Source organism: Fundulus heteroclitus, chromosome 15 (assembly GCF_011125445.2).
Source record: "Fundulus heteroclitus isolate FHET01 chromosome 15, MU-UCD_Fhet_4.1, whole genome shotgun sequence".
NCBI lineage: Eukaryota > Metazoa > Chordata > Actinopteri > Cyprinodontiformes > Fundulidae > Fundulus > Fundulus heteroclitus.
The window spans coordinates 11,270,078-11,291,468 of NC_046375.1; the positions used below are offsets into that span (position 1 = coordinate 11,270,078).

The 21,391-nt window shown below is 39.3% G+C and overlaps 1 protein-coding gene across 8 annotated transcripts in view; it reads left to right on the top strand.

The window, feature by feature from the left end:
• utrn (utrophin) overlaps nucleotides 1-15,479 on the top strand; it is a 242,331-nt gene extending 226,852 nt beyond the window's left edge. For 7 of the 8 annotated variants that reach the window (XM_036147377.1, XM_036147374.1, XM_036147373.1 and 4 more), the window contains 5 exons: nucleotides 687-924; nucleotides 6,204-6,279; nucleotides 6,573-6,656; nucleotides 10,434-10,459; nucleotides 14,287-15,479. In XM_036147377.1, the coding sequence (XP_036003270.1) occupies nucleotides 687-924; nucleotides 6,204-6,279; nucleotides 6,573-6,656; nucleotides 10,434-10,459; nucleotides 14,287-14,295 (433 nt within the window). In that variant the 3' untranslated portion in view covers nucleotides 14,296-15,479. The remainder of the gene's footprint in view (nucleotides 1-686; nucleotides 925-6,203; nucleotides 6,280-6,572; nucleotides 6,657-10,433; nucleotides 10,460-14,286) is intronic. The other variant, XM_036147378.1, reaches the window with a different exon arrangement.
• Nucleotides 15,480-21,391: the final 5,912 nt, after the last annotated feature.

Consider the following 21,391-nt stretch of genomic DNA (forward strand, 5'->3'; position numbering starts at 1 on the left):
ATTCTGGACGCTGACGTTTTAAAACAGCAAAATAAAAGTAAAGGTTCCTTCTTTTGTCACACTGTCTTAGTGTAATCTGTTCAGTTAGTGTGTAGAGCAAAGGAGACTCCAGGTACGCACCTCCTTTCCCTCTATTGGCTCTCACACGCGCAGTTTGATTTGTAAATGAAAAGGAGTTGGTAAGAAGAGTGACTGCCAGGCCTATTGTTGTGGAGATGCTTTTTTCGCAGAGCCATGAGCTCGACTGGAGTGATTTAACACTGATTACACACATACTCCGGCTCTGGGGGAGAGCTGGGAGAGCTTTACTGCCAGGCTCATAAATGCCAACTTAAGTAAAGCACTGCAGCTTATGGATCTGCACTGAGATGGAGATGAAGGAGGAGGGAGGCGAGAGAATTTGGTGTGGAGGGTCCATTGTGTTTGTTTACCCACATCAGTAGGAATTAAGCGAGGGAGCTGAAAGCAGAGGCAAACATTAATGTAGGGTTTATGTGCAGCACCCCAGTGTGAAGGTTCAGGGCACGGCTGTTGAATTATTAATAACATTTTGATTTAATTTTTAATATTTATTTGGTAATGAAGACCAACAAGAATGACAGGAGGTGATCTCGATGGAGGCAATGAGAGCTATCCACAGTCCTCCAGGTGTTTATTGTGTTTTGTTTCTTTTCCAACCATCTCAGGGCTCTGCAGAGGGAGTACGAACAGCTGAAGGAGCAGCATGGCCAGCGAGGCGCCCCTGCTGGAACCCCGTGGGAATCAGAGGGCCAGTCCACGCATCCCGACGAGGCGGACCTCCTAGCCGAAGCCAAGCTGCTGCGACAACACAAGGGCCGGCTGGAGGCGCGCATGCACATCCTGGAGGAACACAACAAGCAGCTGGAGTCACAGCTCCACCGCCTGCGACAGCTACTGCACCAGGTTACAGAATACTTTCAGCTCCTTTCAAAGTTTCCTCACCAAAAATCACAAGTTGCACGTCAGAGGAATAGATATCGGTGACATTTTTATCAAATATGCCAACATTCATGCCTGAATATCAATATCCAGAAGAAGTTTAAGAGGTAAAGCCTATATTAAAAGTCGATTTTATCCTTTACAGCATTTAAATTTTTTTAAATTGCATTTTATTGAATATATACTTTAGTAATATATATTTTTTCATTCTCTTCTGAGATTCATTTGTAGACTTCTGCCTTCTGACTGCAGCTCGAGAGGCTAGAATCAGGGCGTCTGTTTATGTGCAGACATTTGGTTTATGTTTAGATTGCGTAGCTTTACTGGTGTCGTACTTCTGATATTATTTCTTAAAAAATGTTGCGCAATTCAAGGGTAGTATGGGCAATATATGGTGTTTATGTTTTCACTACACTGCAAAAACAGACTAAACTAAACTAAAAATAAGTAATTATTTCCTTGAAACTAGTGTATTTGTACTTTATTAGAGTAGGTAAATAAGATAATCTGCCAATGGAATGAGATTTTTGCACTTAAATAGGAAGAACTCTTCTGTATCAACTTATTTCAAGTGCATTATATCTAATTATCTTATTTTAGGTGAAAATGGCAGATAATCTTTTTTACCTGCTCAGATCTAGGACAGATACTCATTTCAAGAAAATTTTACTTATCTTAGTTCTGTTTTTGCAGTGTATACATGTAAGGTACTTAAATGAACATCATGGCCAAAGGTTTTTGGCAAAGACAGATTCAGGGACTGTAAGGAAGGTTTTGTGGCTCTTGAAGAGTGCACCATAGGTTTTTCCTTGACTACATCTGTAAGCGCAGTGAGGTGATGATGTTCGGACAACAGGTTGAGCAGCGATGGAGCTACTATTGGAAATGAAAAACATCAACTACAGAATAAATTTCTGCTACAAGTACAAGAATGCATTCTGTAAGAACTGTGAAATTTATCACCTCTGATTAGTCAACTGCCGGTAAAATTATTTATCCGGACAAAAAAAAAAAGTGAGAGCTACAATAAGTCATGGAAGCTGTGACGCAACCCGACACAATCCAAATGTAGGGGGTAGTTTCAAAATCCACAATTTTGTCTAATACCAGCAACTGTCCAGGCACAGTGGGGATAATAATTGTTAAAAGCGGTTACATAAAGAGGACAGAGCAAGTAATGATCCACTCTAAGCATTAATAAGAAACCATCAGTCAAACTTTGGCTCAGAAAGGGATCTGTATTAGACCAGAGGCGACTATATAGGTTAATAAAGAGGAAAGGTCAATAAAAACAATCTCTTTTTGAATAAATCTGTTTGGTTTGAACAAGGATTTGTTCTTTATTGTAAATAAAAAAATAGATGCAAACAAATGTTTAAAGCTATAACGTTACATTGGTAATGCTAGTGTTATGACATTGTTACTGTTTTCACATCATTCTTATTGCTGGAACTGCTCTCATCACAAATAAGACAATGCAGAAACCTTTGAGACAAAAACTGCTCTTTTTGAAACTGAACAGATTGTCCAAAGCTCCAGTTGTAACAGAGAATAAAATGCTCACTGTCTAGTCTCAGCTTTAGCTAAATTGTTCTCACACTACACTTTTCTAGTGTTTAAAAGTCACACTGATCCCCCTGCTTTGAAAATGAAGCATGCAATTTTTGAAATTATCCTAAATGGCACTAAATAGTTCAGTCTAGAGCACTTCCTGTTCTTCATTGTGTACTTCTCTCGGAACCTCATTTCACATTGCAGATGTAAGAAATAGCTATAGAGTTACTATTTTTTGGACAGCAAAATGATTTACATAATACTGTTAAAGTTAGAGTACAATAAATGCATTTAATGAAAGCTACTTTGGACAGCTGTCAGGTACAATTAACCCAGTTTGTATCAAACCACTTTTCACCAGATAGTTCTGCTATTAGCTCAACTCCCTAAATATTAGTACAATTTAATTTCTCCGGAGAAATTAAATTTTTTATTCTCCTTTGACTTCATTCCTACAAACTATGATTAAAAGTTTATTTTCCCCCGTTAGTTGTATTTTCTATTAATTCATTAAGCTTGTTGAAGAGCAGCGGGGCAGTAATCACGGTTCAGAATCACACAAACACCAGCTGGTAGGAGCATCTCAGAAAAGCTCATTATTTTAGAAGAGGAAGTACAAAAAAAGTTATTAAATAAATAAAACAATGACACAGTTTACTTACAATAATTTAAAAAGAGTCTTTCAGATGTTCGCATAAACCAGCAGAGCTCATCTGAACTCATAGCTGGTTCCTGCACATCCTCGCAATATCTTTTTGTTCTTGACCTGTTTGTAAAATAAATACTAATTGTAAGCTCACAAATTAGATCCAAACCACTGCCATCCTGCGTCCACCACCCTTCCATCAATAACCTACAGGTTTGTTTGGGGTCCACTGACCTAATTGCTCACTGAGGGCTAGATTGTTTGTGCAAAGCAAGAAATGGGCAACGCTGCAGCCAAAAAAACAAAAACAACAACAATACCAACCAATCAGAGTGAGCAAACAATTGGACAGACACAGCCTTCCTGCTTGGTGCAAAGCTGGAAAAACAATAAAATAAGTGAAGTTAAGGTGCAAGCAGCTCAAATGGTTAAGCACAAGGAATAATCAGGACTTGACTAAAATGGTTTTATCCATGCATTTATCACCATTGTGGATATTTTGTGATTTCAGATTGCACTGCTGGTCAGTTGCTGGCATGCACATACTTCAGAAAGACAACAACATGTTAGGCAGCATGACATACCTTCTCAGTAGTATCCAATATAATCTGGGTTCAATTAAATCAGTAACAGAGTAAGAAGTTTTCCTCTATACTTTCTTAGAAATAAATTTATAACACTAACCGGACACATTTTTTGGTCCACACACCCACTTGCTTTTTAACACAAACAGTAAATCGACAGATCACGATGCCACTCCACGCATTCATCTATAAGTGGTAAAGACGACTTGCATCAGAACGGGGGAAGAAACGAGTTATAAGGGACTTTGAATCATGTCAGGTTGTTTTTACTGGGCGGACTGGTCTCAGTATTTCAGAAACTGATGATGTACTGTGATTTTTCATACAGAATCATTATTGTCGTTTACACAGAATGGTCTGACAAAGAGAAACTACCAAGTAGGCGGTGGTTGTATTGGCAGAACTGCTTTGATTGATGTCAAAGAAGAATGAAGCAGACCGGTTTAACAGTTGCTCAAATGTCAAAGAAATGCTGCCAGAGTCTGATGAATCTGGAGTTAAGCTGCAACTTGCAGATGGTTAGGTCAGAGTTTGGTATTACCATGAAATCCTCAGTATATGTCACCCCTGATTTCCTACTCTAAGCCTTCTAGGTGAACGCATTGTGTCATAAAGCTCAAATAATTTCAAACTGGCTTCTTAAATTAGAAGTTAGTCAGAAGTGAGTCTTTAGTAGTATCTTGAAATCTAAGAGCGGTTCCTTTAGTTCCCCTAAAATGTGCTATCCAAGTGAATTCTGTCATAACATTTCTGTTGATTAAAGGCGCTAGATGGAGTCTTTTAGAGCTTTATGAAATTAGAATAACCCAAACCTAAACTTCAGTAAGTAGTAGTAGTTTAGTATTAAATTTAACACTGAAAACATTGAATATAATGTGTTCATAATTTTCTGTTTTAACCAGATCACAGATTCTTTGGCAATAATTACAGTTTTTAAGGAGAAGGTTTATCTACAGTTAAAAAAAATCAACTTGATTTAATGTTTTACCTGCTCTGAAGGATTGTCACAAAAGCCAAAGGTTTATTTACATTAATAAATGTCTTAGCTGTCAGGTTGTCATGGTGGCCACATTTCCTATGCACACCGTCCTTCCATTCCTCAAATGTTTTACTCATGTTTTTGCCTGTATAAGCAGCTTCTATATCTTTCGGTAGTGTGTCACAAATATGTTGTAAATAAACTGAAGTACAAGCACGGAAAACAACAACTGTTCAAGTGAAGTAGATCAAACGGCAAACACGTCTGCCGCTGCTGCGAGCATCTCTGTGAAGGCTTGTTTCAATTTTTCAACAGATTCTGAAGCAAAGCGATACTGACGCTGTCTCTTGAAGACAAATACAAACATAATGCAGCATGCACAAGTACCTCTGTGCACGTATTGCATCATGACAGTACGTATAAACCGGCGTTCTTTGACATTTGAGTCCCTGGAGACCTAACAAGGTGTCAGCGTGTCATTCCATGAGCTGCAGAGATGCCAAGCTCGAGGATAAATCTTAAAAAAAAGCCAGTCCGCTTGATTGCTCGCGTTAAATTTACACCCTTTAAGGCCGACCAAAGCTCCGACTTCAGCTATTCCGAGATGAGCCTAAAGATAACGGCTGCGCTCTGTGGCTGTCTTTATGCTTCAGGCTTCACTCACGCTCAGAGCGACGGCAGCTAAAGAAGACGATGGTTATTAGAGATGGGGAGGGAGCAAAACTTTCTGTAGTTTCAAGCAGAATAGCTAAAGAAAATATGAGCTTCTTGATGCAAAGCTTTACTGTCATCCAGCAAAAATGACATTTATTCCTTGATTTATCAAGCTTGATATGTATCACTGATAACAATTAAGTTAGCTAGTGGTGAAATTCTTCTATTTAATAGTTTTTTTTATATATTGACACCTATTTGGAGCTTAGGACTGCAGACGGCCTCAGGTATTTTTAACCGAGAGAAAACAGAGTCTCCTACAGTAATTACCTTGTTAAAAATCCCATTAAATGTCAGCACAGTCTTACTGATTGTCACGGGTCATCTGTGTTTACTGTCTGAGTTACTTTGTGCGCTTGGAGCAAAAATGTAACAGCATTAAGGGAGACTCATTAAACTTTCATATTGTTGCTTTCAATGTGGGCGCAATAACATTTGCTATGTCTTTTGGCCCGGCTTCATAACTTTCATTTCAATCACCTATATTGGATTCTAGGAATTTGTCTGTCGCCCCCAGAAAATAAAACTCCTTTGAGGTCCGTGAGTGAGTCACGCAGACACTTTTATTCTCGGCGCAAAACTTTCGGCGGGGACTTTTGAGAAATGGCGACAAACTTCACAAGTTCTAACAACCTCACTGAGGGACCCCTCCCCCCCCCCCCCCCCCCCCCCCCCCCATGCATTCGTTTGCTTTCAGCTGCCACCGTGAAATTAATAAGTAGCCAAGCAGAGTATTTATGTTTAAATATCTTCTTTGCTCTTTCAGCCGGAGGTGGACTCGAGGGTAAATGGAGCATCCTCTCCCACTGTACAAGATAGAGGAGCAGTTACAGAAAACGCAGGTGAGACAGTTTAATCTGGAGATGCGTTGCACTCACCAACACACACACACACACACACACACACACACACACACACACACACACACACACACACACACACACACACACACACACACACGCACTCACACACCTAAACATCTGTCCTCAAATAAGAGAATCTACATTCACCCATCTGACAAAGCAGACCTTCTCTAGTAGCCCTGATAAAGCAGGAAGCTGATCGTTGTGGTAGGATAAGTAAACTGTATCCAGTAACTGTGAACCCACCTCTCTCTGTGCCTGTGTGTGTCCAGAGGAGCTGCTTGCCTCCCACAACAGCAGCTCTGACCTGGCAGATGTAATGGAGCAGATTAACAACTCCTTCCCTGCATGCAGCCGTAAGTTTCCCAGTCCCCCCCCCCCCCCCCCCCCCCCCCCCCCCCCCCCCCCCCAAAAGATCAGCATGTCTGTTTTTCACCTCAACAGCCACAGGTCATGTCCTTTTTTTTAATGGAAAAGCTGATTTTTAAAAAGGATTATTATTTTCTCAAGTACATTGTCCGTCTCAAAGGGGACAAGTCACTATTTTAAGTTCTTCCTTTTCACATTCAAATAATTTGGTTGTGGTCTATATGAAGTGGAACTCTACTTGTTAATTTGCCCCCACGTTCTCTCTGTTTACCCCTGTTCTGAGGTGCGTCTGAGAACAATTCGTTTTGCCGCTGTCTCTTTAAATCTAAAGGGGGCACTTCACACCCCACCCCCTTCCAGGTAGCAGAGTTTTCCACTCCAGCCCAATTTTGTAATATGCTGGGGGATGGTGTAATAAACAACCGCACATGTGTCCGCTTGTAGTGTCAGCATCCTTGGACTGCAAAATCACTCCAAGACTTAAAAGAAAATGTGAATTTACAAAATTGGTATGCCAGAAGTTCATTAGCAATGTGATGTCAATTTTCAAAGAAATAAAACTAGTATAAAACACAGAACAGAACAGAATATAAAGACGTCTACGCAGCTACTCGACAGACTACATTCAAATTCTCTGCGTTCCTAGAGACTCCCGAGTACACAGCAACAATGTATTTAAGGGCTAAAAAGTGGACTTTGCATGATATGTTACCTTAAGGTCAGTCAATGTCTTAAATAAAGTCATTATAGCCTTATCTACTACGTGATTAATTGTTTTTCTAATTATACATTGTTTGATAAAGTTGGCATCTTAGTTTAGAAAATAGATCATTTAGGATTTCATGTCATACAAGCTCTAGATAAATTGTATAAATTTTTAAAATGATATTCCCAAAATTGGGGCTAAGCCAAATTACAAAAGACAGATACAAGTATAATATATATAGAAAACAACTCAAATATTGCACTCTTTAGCAGCTTTTAAAAAGACTCAGTGTTGCCATTTAATAGGGGATGACAAAGAAAGTTGCGCTGTGCCGTTTAAATGTAACTGCTTAAAAGGAGTGAGCTCCTCTGCTTTTAAATTTCTGAAAGGAAATCCTGCAGGGTTTGAGTATGATTCCTGATGCAGAACTGAACTTTACCCTCAACAGCTCTTACTGGTGAAAGTTGGGCGGAGGATTTCTTTTCACTTTGATAAAGCACCATACTCTGCTTCATGGTTCACTGTTGGCCAAACCTGTGGTATTACTGCAGCACTAGACCTCTGGCCTGTCCATCCACACTCTGCTTCACCTCTCAATCTAGAAAAGATTCACTGCTCTGTCTGTGATCAGAGTTACACATTTGACCAGATTTAGGGATGTTTTCTGAATTCTTTCCCTGATTTTAACCTATATAGCATATGTATGACGAGCACACTGTTTAATATGCAACTCAGTGACCACACAGATTACTAGCCAGTGACGTTCGAGAATAATAGAAGAGATTATTATTTTAGAACGTGTAAATAGATTTAAATTAACACTAAAGTACTTTCATTTTTGACTACATAAAGATGCTGTAGTACTTTCACTTCTCTACCAACATGTTCTTCAAAACAAAAGAAGAATTGCTTATAAAGACAGGAGAAAATCTTGATTCATCAGCTGTGTTCCTCTCCATCACTGTTGATCCTTCAGTGTTTGTCCTTATTCAGTCTTTGTGTCATGGACTCACTATCATCTGGCTGTGTGCATGTTGTCAAAATCTGACGTTAGGCCCTGTGCACATGACAGTTTCTTTGGCTAAAACCGGAAAGTTTTGTCCTTTCTACTGTTCCTCTACACCACAACGACATATTTCTCTGAAAGTGGTAGGATGGGAAAACGAATTTCAGAGTGGAAGGATTTGAAAATTCATTTCACAATCTAAAACTGTTATTTGGACATATTACTCAGTGCTTCATTCTGTAAATTTTGAAGATTTGACTTAAAGCTAATGAAAAAACCCCAAATTCTGTGTCACAAAATCAATATAAGACCAATTAGGAAAAAAAAGGATTCATAATGTTGAAATGTTATTTGAACTTATTATGCTTACTTGGCAGTTGCCCAATAGACAATTATTGACACAAGGATTGTATAACACAAAAGGTTGTTGCTATAGAAACTCTGTTCACAGAGTGTTTTATCCAAGCACGTGAACAGAAGGTTTAGTGGAAGGACATCACGCAGGAGAGAAGCGTGCACAAGCAGAGCGTGTTACCGCTGCCTTGGAAGGATTGTGAAGAAAAGCCCATTTAAGAGTTTTGGAGAGATTTACAAGGCCAGGACTGCAGTCGGAGTGAGCGCTTTTAAAAGCCAAAACACAAAGATGTATCCAGGACAAGATCTAAAACTGTCACATTCCTTGTGTTAAACTGCTCCTGACCCAGAGAAAGTAACAGAAACATTGTATCTTGGCTAGAGGGAAAAGGACTGGACAGTTGCTCTGTGGTCCAATGTTGTCTTTTTAGACAAAAAGAAATGTAGCATTTTCATTTCCAACCTTTCCAAAGTGGAGGGCCAAGCTTGAGGTTCCGTGTGACATTTCCACAGTCAGTAATGATTTTTTGGAAGGGGGTGCACCATGTCATCTGCTGGTATTGGTGGGCTGTGTTTTATCTAGTCCAAAGTCCGCCAGGAGGTTTAAGGGCACTTCATGCTTCCTTCTGTGGAGAAGGTTTCAGGAGATGCTGACTTTATTTTGCAGCAGGACTTACCACCTGCCCACGCTGCCAAAAGTATCAATATCTAGTTCTGGGAGCATGTCACCGTGTTTGATTGGCCAGAAAAACTCGCCTGAAAATGAAGTATTGTCAAGTGGAAGCTGAGAGGCACTAAAGCCAGCGATGCAGACGAGCTGACGGCTGCTATTTAAGCAACTTCCGTAACGCCTCAGCAAAGCCACAGGCTGATCACCTCCCAGCCACCCAGCACTGATGCGGTAATTAATGAAAAAGAAACCCCGAACAAGTGTTAGGTGCATATACTGGACAGCACATGGACACTTCAGATATCTGATGTATCTGTTTTAGAAAATAATTGTTTTTCCTCCTTATTTGTACTGTAATATAATTTTTTTTACTAAGCAGAATGATGGGTTTTCATGACCTGTATGCTGTGATTTTCAAAATTACTTGAATACATTTGAATAAAATTGAAAATCATACTTTTTTTATGTTTTGAATTATAAGACTCCAAGAAATGACTTTTTTGATGATATTCTAATTTACTGAGACGCACCGGCGTGCCCAGGTTCTTTGTGCAACATAATGATATCAAAGCTCACATCTGTTGACTTTGAAGGACAAAAGTAAGAATAAAAATTGAGAGACTCTTATATCAATTAAGTTTCCTATTTGATGTGCTGTAGTGAAGTAAAACCCTTGTTGCCCAAACTAAAACAATATTCACCTTCGGTGGTGTTATTCAATTGAATGTAAAGAATGCTCAAGCATCGAATCGAAGCTTGCTGGATTTAAATTGCATTCAATTTTCAGAGTTGAAAGCAAGATGAGGGCTTTAGTTAAAAATCCATTCCAATATTGCCTTCGCTCCAGCGTTATTAGGCTTCAGTTCCTGCACAGCTCGGAGGCAGCGGGGAATGAGCAGCGCAGAGCTGGCTGTTTGCATCAGAATGAGGAAGGCCCCCGCAGGCTGATGATTTAGCATTAGACGAATGCAAACAGATGAACTGATAATTTAAAGCGTTAAACTGCTGTTTTGTTTTGTCTCCCACAGCCTCAAGCCTCTCCTCGAGACCACAGGTAAGACGATTTTCCTCCATACAAACACCGCAACTGTAAATTAGTCTGCAGCTTGTTCCTTTTTTTTTTTTCCTGTTCTATTGTCTGGTAATTAATAAAGATGGGTGAAGTTGGAGCAGAGTACGTTTTAGAGGTAATTGCAGGTGCTGCCACAAAAGCATGGCCCTTTTTGGAAACCTTCACCCCCCTACATATCTGAAGGTTTGTGAGGAAGAGCTGACTAATGGATCTCTGGGGAGTTCCATTAGTTGGCTCCTCTCATTCTTCCCCCGGTTCGAGGCCAAGGTACTTTTTGGGACGGAAGTATTGTGAAAGCTTTTGCCACTGACCTCTTCCTGCTGTAATTATTCACCCCTGTCTAGAGCACTGCTGCATCCCAACTTCCTGACAGTTTTCTTTTAATCTCAAACACAGGTCATTCTTAGTAGTTGAGAGTTTTAAATGGTGTTAATTTGATGGTTTTGGAAAACAGAGACAGCCTTTTTATTTAATTTTATTGTATTTTTTCTCCCCAGTCACTGTTTCTTGAAGTGGGGCCATTCAGTCACTAACATTAGTATAAACCACAAACGTTAGAAGCTTTGTTGTCAGGGTTCATTTAAAGTCTGGGAAGGTTTGGTAATAAAACATTTTCCAGGTTTAGAAGTGTGGAAATAGTTTTACTATATTTATAGCTTCATTATCTATGCTTTTGTCCATTCATCCATCCTTTTCATCTATTTCATCCACTCAACCTTTTGTCGATTCATCAGTTTGTACATTTATTCAGCCTTCCTTACAGGTTGGGGTTTTTGAAGGTTATATTTAAAAAATATATTTTCCATACAATTATGCTGAATTTTCATAGATATTGTGATGTATGGGGCTGCACAGTGGCGCAGTGGGTAGCGCTGTTGCCTTGCAGCAAGAAGGTCCTGGGTTCGAGTACACCCTGGGTCTTTCTGCATGGAGTTTGCATGTTCTCCCTGTGCATGCGTGGGTTCTCTCCGGGTACTCCGGCTTCCTCCCACAGACCAAAAACATGACTGTTAGGTTAATTGGCTTCTCCAAATTGTCCTTAGGTGTGTGTGTGAATGGTTGTTTGTCCTGTTTGTCTCTCTGTGTTGCCCTGCGACAGACTGGCGACCTGTCCAGGGTGTACCCCGCCTCTCGCCCAGTGAACGCTGGAGATAGACACCAGCAACCCCCGCGACCCCATGAGGGAGAAGCGGTTTGGAAAATGGATGGATGGATGGATGGATTGTGATGTATATCGGATTCTTGAAATTCAAGTCTAGAAAAAGTTGAAATGTTGATGTGTGAAAATGTGTAGGAATCCTCGGTCAGCATAAACAGGATAGTTGTGTAGCATTATTTTTGATAATGCAAGTTCATGTTCAAGCAGCAACGAAAGAATAAAGCAAACCAAATGTATAGTTTTGTATTCTCTACGGACCTCCCCTGTGTATCGCTTTATAGTTTTTGTAACAAAAAGGAAACCCAGCACTGACAGTCGAACTTAAAAAGATTATTTTGCTAATCATGTTATTCTTATCCACTGTTGGATCTTTTCTGTTGTTATGCTTAAGCATTACTAAATCAACCAAATGGCAAACCTAATTTATTCTGTTGTTTTGATTGCACCGGTAGCTCCTTTAGTTTTCCAAATTGTTCATTTCTTGCTTGACCTGCTGATCGGGCGCTCAGATATTTCAAATTCCTTTTTTTTTCTGCAGCAGAACTCACCATGCACTCAGCAACAGAAAGCTACATACATTTGCATTAAAACTGAGAGCAGATTTTTATCATGACTCAAACCCTCAGCTCTCAATATTTGTAATATCTTTGGGGATAAAAATAAAATGTCACAAACCAGCATTGTCTGTAGTTTCCCACTAGTGTTAGAAGCAATAGAAGGCAAAGCCATTTAATGAATAACTTGGTATTCCAGAAACATGACTATTTTTTTCTGCTTTTACACAGATTAAATATCAGTAAGTGGGAATACATGATATAACATAGACAGTCATGGGATGTTCTATGATTTGTACATGATTGTATGTCTAGATGCTATATTGCCTGGTGTATATAATGGCTATAACTTCATAACATATCACAAATACATCTTCATCATATTATTTTCTAATACAGTGCAGCCCTACCTTTTATTTTATCTATGTTGGGCAGCTAAAACTTTGGCAATAATATATGTTGGTCATTTATTAAACCCAATGGTTTGGAATCTGTACTCACCACATGCCAGATACTGTAGCTGCAAGACACAACCACATGGCCTTATGCGCACCACCAGTGGGACGTTCTCACCCCAGTCCTACAGTCCTGACACTGACCTATAGCTCAGAGAATAGACTTTAAAAAACCTCTGTTAGTTTATAAATCACTAAACGGCTTAGCACCAAAATACATTAAATACCTGTTGTTGCTATATCAACCCTCCAGACCTACTCAGATCTGGTTCTGGTCTACTCTGCACACCCAGAACAAGAACCAAACATGCAGAAGCAGCATTCAGATTCTATGCTGCACAAATCTGGAACAAACTTCCACAAACACTGCAAAACAGCTGACACATTGAGTTCCTTTAAATCAAGGTTGAAAACCCACCTGTTTAGAGTTGCTTTCATCCCATAATAACAGGACCATTGACCCGCATATTTGATGTGTATTGATGTTTTCACTTGATTCAATTTAATGTTTTTTTACTGGTCTCACAACCAGTGAGTGTTTCATGTTTTTTATATTTTCATGATGTAAAGCACTTTGAACCTTCTTGTTGCTCAAATGTGCTATACAAATGAACTTGACTTTGGTCAGATTCCATAGTAAAGTCTTCTTGGTTACAAGTTCGTATCCAACAATGACATTTCTCAGGCAATCCGTTTGGGGTTTTGGAATACCAATGGAAGAAACTTCCTTCATATGATCCCAATCATATCAAGGGTCACTCCGGCAGATACCAGTGCAGCGTTATTTTGTTGTTGCCATATTATTGTCTGTTGAGACCATATTCGGGACAGATCTGTTCCCTGTCTGACTCATAGAAGTAAACCATTCAAGCTTTACCACTTAATTTGTATGACCACAAGATGGCCACAACGCAAACACAGTACTGTTCTAAATTTAGTAATCGGACGTCATTTGAGGAATGTCCTATACACCATCCCTATCAAACTGCATTAAGACTAGGTTAGTGGTGTCATGGTGACTCACTGTTGGATGCTCTGGCAACTGCCTGTAAGCACTAATCAACATTTGCCAAATCACATTAAAATTGCATCATTCCTACTGGGTTTAAGGTTCTTCTTGAGTGTACATCTAAACCTGTTCATCACAGTTTCATTGTTCAGACTCACTAATAAAACACAGAACTTGCTTAATGGTTCTTATTTCAGTGTCACACATCCATGACCCTTTATTTTTTGTGTCCTTTAACAGTGTATTATATAGTCTGATGGCTTGTATGCAAGGCTGTCATTTATAGGTTAAAGTCCAGTGTCTTAGCTGGCAGTTATGGTTTCGTCCACGCCTACTAGCTACGCTTTACTGCGTTCCTAATGGACAGTAACTGGCTTTAGCCACTCAAGTCCATTTTTCCGGCTTTTAAACTTAAATTACTATCCTAAATTTGTGATTCTTCTTTGTTCCTTTCTCTATGAGGCTCTGCTCTTAGACTAACACAAAAAAAAACCTTTTCACTGGTCCACTTGTTTTCAGATGCACTCATAGTTCAGCTAAGCTCATTGTTTTTTAACAAGATTTGATCCTCTGTTGGCGTTAGTTATTTTTTGAACATTATTGATTTATTGCTTTCTGTTTGTATTTTTCAGGTCATGTGAACACAAGTACCATAGGATGGAGTGTTTGCACACAAGACATTCCCAAACAAATACAATTCCCTGCCCCAAAATCCCAAAGACGCACAGGAGAAGACAACTGAACTAGTTTTACCATCTTGTCTTGTACTATGCAACTGTAGATTGTACCTGAACTTGATTGAACTCGTCTCAGTTTTATTTTTTTCCTTTAGATTTCCAGATGTACTGTATAGTGAATAGGGTTTCCTACAAAAGATCGGTTTGGGATTTGTGATCAGTCTTTGCCTTCACTGGGAATCAAACTGTTACATTTTGTGTCATTCCACTGCTGTGTAACATCTAGCTCCTATGTATTTGTCTGTGAGAGTAGCATTTAAGGCTGCGCGAATGATAAAAGAAGCCACTTGACGGATGACAGGATCATTTAGAAATTGTAAAGTCACTTTTAAAATCTGTCCCGTAGCATGTTTGATGTCAAGTTCCCCTTTAAAAGCGTTAAAATGCCGGCAGACTTTGTCTCAATTTTACCCTTTTTGTGCCTATAAAAGTTTGTCATTCCAAGTGTGGAAAACCGAGAGAGCTGCTCTTGAATTATGCTGGGATTGTGCATAAAGATGGAAAAAATACAGACTTTAATCTTGATTTGTAAGAGGCCCATCCTTATGTAGAATAGATTTTTTTTTTTTTTGGAGATATATGTTAATAAATCAGAGTAAAGCCATGATTGCCTTGCTACCTCAGACTCGTAGACACAGTTTGGTTTTTCGTGGTTGTTGAAAGCATTTGTGATCATTTTCAAACATGAACAACCTGGTTTAACGTTCTAAGCTTTAGCTTACTGTATTGGTGTACACTGCGTTGAGGAGTAACCAAGTTAAAAAAAGAAAAAGAAAATCACTGTGGGTGTATGACCCTAGTCCCCATGATGAGCATTCCTTCATCCGTTGTTGGGTTTTCCTCACCGTGTCATGTCATTGTGATCAATGCTGTTCTGTAAAACTTGTGAGACTGACCAACACTACTACAACCTCCTCCAGCTGTCAACTAATGTTAGTGATTGTTTTAAAGATTATAATCATGATGAACCTTATCATGGCAGAACTGTGTCGCTTCTCCTGAGGTATGTAAAATAGATTGAACACACTACATGTAATATGGCTACATTGTTTTATTCTAAATAAAAAAGTTTTTATAATAAACACCTATCTACTCAGCTGTTTTTTTCCCCCTTTAGTGCCTGTTCTGTTAGCTGTGGAATCATTGATTAATACTGTAAATATTTGTGAGACAGAATAAGCTTCTGCTCATGAATTTACCAGACTCCTGGTTATGGGAATATCCGTCTGATTACTGGCAGCTTCGCAGATGTCATCCAGACAGAATCATTAGTGTTTATCAAGGGAATTGATCATGCAGGGACAGGGGTCTATCGTTAATACATGTTTGCAGAGCGCCTGCTGAGCACTACCTGAGAAAATGAATCATTCAGAATGAATGATGAAAGGTAATTAGCCTTTTCACCTTGTACTGTTTGAGTTGGTTTGGCTGTGGTTCACCTTAGGTTTTTTTTCAGCTCTCCTCCCCCCATCCCCACACGGTAGTCAGCGAGTTGCTGTGTCCAAGCTAATCCTTGCTGGAGCAAGCTTCAGCAGTGCCAAATTGTGCAGAGGGTTCGTACACAAAGTTTGGGAATGTGTTGAAATTAAAGTATTTACCAGGACAGGATAAGTATCAACAAAAGGAGTTTGGGTAAAATGTTTTCCCTGAGTTTCTTCCCTGTTCCAGTGTCCAAATGATCCATAAATAATGTTCTGTTGAGGTTCAAGTTTTATCTGGCTGAGAGAACATTTTGTGTTTAAAGGATTTCAGATTCTCTGCTGCCCCACTGTCACATGGGGTCAAAGTCAAATGTCTTTGACTTTGATATTTTCTTTCTTTCTACCTGCTGTATCTCTGTTTTGTTCTTAGAAAGGTCAAAATGGCTTTTCATGAATATGCAGAAGATACTGTGGTTGTAATCCTAACATAACACCAAAATAATCTTCACTGTCATATTGAATTAACTTGTCTGCTGTCAAGCAGAAAGCCTTCAACCTACACATTCGTTTTGAATCCCCGCTCCCTCCCTCTCTTATCTCCACCTGATAATACCTGATGCAGACTCTGATTTTCTCCCAGTTATTACTTCTTTTTCTTTATTTTCGAACCTCCGGCCAGAAGGAGAGCATGCTTGTCCGCCATGTTTTCCGCGCAGTCGCTTTATGCTTGACACATCCACTGACAAGTTGGTCCACTTGTGGCTACTGAAATCAGAAATGGCAACGCAACATGGCACCTTCCAGTGGGTGCCCTGCCACCTACGTATTTATAAACAACTAATTCTAAGCCATGAGAACGCTTTCATTTTTGATGTTATGTTTTTTTTTTACTATTAAAAAGCCAAATTAGTTACACAATCTACCTTTAAGAAGTTTATTCTTGAGTTCCTAAAACTGATATTGAAATTAAAAAGTGAGGTCAGACATTGAGCTGCTTTAAGATTACAGAAATATCCTTTAGTCACAGAGATGCTGACAAGCAATTAGCTGAAGTCTGTCAGAACAAGTTTTATAGATCTCTCTGCTACAGGTAAGATACTGACTACAGACAACTCCATAGATCCCCAAGTAGAAATAACCTTTCTAAGCTCCAATACAGACTGGTACAATTTCACCTTTTAAATTATTGCATGATTTTATTTGCTTCCATCTTTCTTAGCTGTGGTGCTTCCTGGCTATTATTGTAATTCAAATTCTGACCGTGCCTGCCATTTTTTACTTTAAACCCAGCTTGTGTAAGCAATCTGTCAGGCCAAATTACACCTCTATGGAAAACTTTCTGCAAGCTAAGGATGCAAGTATTACACTGTGTCAAATTCAGATAGGCTGTAACCTGGTCTAACTGCTTGTTCCTTAACATGCAGTGTGTTGTGCAACTAATGTTGTTCAACCTCATCTATTCCTCATAAGACTGAGTTATACCTGTTCTATCAATTAACTCCTTGTGCATCTTTTCCAATCTCCATTTAGGTGAACAAAAAAGAAGTAATGAAGGTGTTTCATATTCCTTTAGTGTACTACTTTCTGCTATGGTCCAAAAATCCAATAACGTTTTTTAATAATGCAGAAGTAGCCATGTGGTAATGCACCCTAATCTGATCTGGGGGAACGGTACGTACCCTGACTTTGTACAGACAAAGTGCTCACATCCTCAGGTCTCCCTGAGGTGCTTTAATTAGTCTCCCTCATCTAGTTGTGTGGTACGCTGCAAAAATGCACTTACATGCAGAGCAAAAGATATTTGCATGTTGCAAAGTACTGTACGAAAGGGAGATAAGGTATTTATCCCCCTGTCAGATTATATATTAATTAGAACAGCACTCTTATTAATGTTAATGTAATGATAATATGAAGCCAGAATTGGTTGCTTCCCTGCTGCAGCCTGTTAGGCTCACATAGCACTTGAGACACGATTGCATGAGACTGTGAACGTAATACTTTAATCCAGCTCATCTTTAATTTGCTGCCCTCTGCGAAATCACGTGCTCAAGTTCCAGTGAGTGAGTGGTTTACAGCTTTTACCCCGGGTGATACAGCCCAGAGTTAATAAAAAGAAATAAGAAAAGTGTACTATGATGTTTCGCACGAGGAAAATTAATCTTACCTCATGGGAACCCTGCAGTCTGTCCACATATTCAAGGATCTAGGAATCAGCATTTCCATCCATCCATTTATTCTCCAAACCTTTGCAGTTATTTTCAGGGCTTCCAGGGCCTTTCCGCGGGCCTTTTCCATCAATCACAGGCAGGAGGCGGATCACATCCAGAACTGGTTAGCAGTCCTTCACAGGGTTGAGCAAGGAAACAATGCATACAACCATTCATACGCTGTCAAATAGTAATTTTAGCGCAGGGTTGTTTATTTATTCAGCACTTGGTGTAAATCCAGTTTTGGTAAACTTACCAGTCATTGAGAAGTTTAACACTCTATATGATTCCTTTGAGATAAATCTGCATGACACATTTCTTTATTTCTTTTTTCTTTTTTTTAAGTTGCTTATTAGAATAAGTAATAATACGTAATCCGCGTTTTACTTCATGTTTTACTGGGATACAAATGTGTTTGAAAAAAGCTGATTTCCCTAGTTTCTCTTCATAAACTGAAATGACGAGAACAAAACAACACATGTGCTTTAATCTTTTAACAAAGAAGCTACTCGTTTCAATGTATGGATCTCCTGTCAGAGCGATAACCACAAGGATGAAAACAGTGGAACGGTGTCAAGCAATGACCATACACAGAATTTAACCCTTTGCAAACCCCTCCTCCTGCTGCCCCATTCACAGCTAAATCTGGACTTTCTCCCTGATGAAGCTTGTTCTACAAATCCCTATCAGAAACAGTAGGAACTAATAAGAACCCATCTAGATGAATAATGTATAAATTTAGAATTCTCTTTTTCCCCATATAGTTGTTGTAAAGCTTCACAATCAATATAGAATAATTCAGTCTATTTGGTTTTTTTTTTTACCAACAAAAATCATTTAAAACATGTTTATTTGTTTTCCATACCATGCTGCCCCGGACCGGCAGACTTGGCGCCCATACACTGATGGTAACAGAGGTAAAATAAAAATCTCCACGGCTCATTGTTCACGTCTCTGTAACAACCTCTTTAATAAATGGAATCATTTCAAAACACATTTTTATATTTACTCAGGTTATCTATGAGAATAAAAACAAAACAAAAGAAGTATATTAGGAAGCAGATTCTTTTTCACTGCCCTGAACCTCCACAATTACAAAAATATTGATCTATTTTCTCCCTCTTTTCTTAAAGTCTGCAAAGTGAAAACGATGATTCAGAACATAAGCCCAAATATTCCAAAAAGTAACCAATGTGCATCCAGTGAGCTACTTAACGTTAATTGTCAAAGGGAGACCTAGTGTGCTAGCCAGTGCTAGCAGGCCATGTGCACTCAGCATATTCTGCAGCTCCGAAGTGCACGGGGGACGATAAACTTCAGCCGATAAGCACAGCAAAGGAACTGTTAAAGCTGGGAGATTCATTAGCAGATGAGTTTAACTCAAGTTTGCAAAAGCTGGAACATTTACATAAAGAACCTCCGTGTCAGCACAAGAGATATTCAACTGCTGACATAGGATTAATATTAATCATCTGTTTCTGTGGCCGTATATGCTGCCTGGTTTCCTCCCCGGGGTCAGGGCTGTATCACAGATCTCCCATAGGTCCTGCAGTGCACTATCCCGCCTCAACATCTGTTACGGATCCCTGGCTTGTGCCAGGGGCACGCAGACATCCACACCGTCAGCACCAGGTCTGTTGCTGCCAAGCATCTGATCAAAGAGGACAGCTGTCGAGCGGATCTGCATGCCAGCCAGTGCTGCTGTATGAATGAGAAATAGGGAGACGGAGAGGAGAGAAAAATATATATAAGCTGCCATCACCATTAATGGCATTGTTCAGTGCGGAAGAGTGGCTTTGTTGATTAGTGGACGGCTGAGGCCACCCAAAGCCTGGAGGAGTGATCGTAGTTTTTTTTTTTTTTGATAGTTTTCTTTGTCATAAAAGAGAACTTACAGATCAAGTCTGCTAAAGGAGGCTTTTAAAACTTTTTGGACATCATTAAGGGTTACGTCAAAAACTCAAAGCAAACTTAAAGTGCCCTCCACAGTAAAGGGAAGAAAGCTATCTATTACATTGAACCAGGGATAAAATGAGGTGAACTGATCCAGGCCGTAACTTATTTAAACATAACCTGTCTGACGACATAAGTTGGCCAAAAGATGCCAAAGAATAACGCATCATGCTCCAGTCTAATGAAATTCAAGACTAGATGTGTAGCAATCTATTATGTACACAGTGGTGAACATTTGGTGAACAGCCAAACAAGGTTACTTTACCTTTTGGGGCAAAAATGGCACCCAATGGAGAGTTCCTAGGTGAAAATCCAAGCTAATGATTAAAAAATGCAAAAATTAATCTCCCATCTGTCAAAAAATATATATTTTTTTGAGGATCCTCAAGACTTGCAGTAACTGAACCATGGATTCTGCTGAAGGAATATGTCCAGCCATCAGTTAGTGAAGCTGTTTTGGACCAGCTTCCTCGGCATGACACAGTAATGTAAAAAAGTCATTTCAAAAATTGGCAAATGCTTAAAGACAGTTGTTACCACCAAGGGTGGCACAATCAGTTATTAGGTATCAGTTATTAATTTTCACATAGGGTAAGACTGGTTTTGGGTAGCTATTTCTTCTTAATAAATTAAATTATCATTGGAAATCTGCATTTTTTTTCTATTTATTCGGTTTACTTTATTTTTTTTTAATGATCTGAAGGTTTTAATAATGGGGGGAAAAAACAGGGAATCTACAAATAGCAAATCTTTTTTTTTTTTTTTTTTTTTTTTTTTTTTTTAAATCGCTCTGTTATTAGCCGTATCTATGGTGCTGGATCTTTTTTCTGTCCTTTTAGAATTTCTCCCTCCTTCTAAAGTCTATTTTCGCTCATTTTTCTTTTTATTATTTTGCTCATTATGCCACCTCAATTGATATGTACTCAATTCTAGGTATTGAAGTCATGTGTTTGTATGATTTTGCCATTCTAGGTGTTTGTGCCCAGAAATCACATTTCAGCTGGAATCTTTCCATGGCTACCTAATGTCCCAGCTCCTTTTTATGTAACGACTCATTCAAGAAGTCCGTGCAAAGCCGGCAACTAATGAGGCAAGACTGATCAAAACTGGTCGGCCTGAAAAGATGGGGTGTGTGTCGCCGTCTTTCTTTTTTTTTTTTTTTTTTCTTTTTGGTTTCCTACAGCAGGAACCATTAGCTCCCTGCTGGTCTTTGACTTGTTTTCGCTTATGGCTATAAGAGCTCTGCTGCAGCCACACCAGTAAGAAAGCCAATTACACCAGCAGTAAACAAAGAAAACCTGAGGCGGTGTGGATGTTTGTTCTGGCTGTAAAACAAAATTCTATCAGATCTTATAGAAAATTTGAAAGGGAGAATTTGTCTTGTGGAAAGAAAAGCAGTGACGGTGCACATGTTTGTGT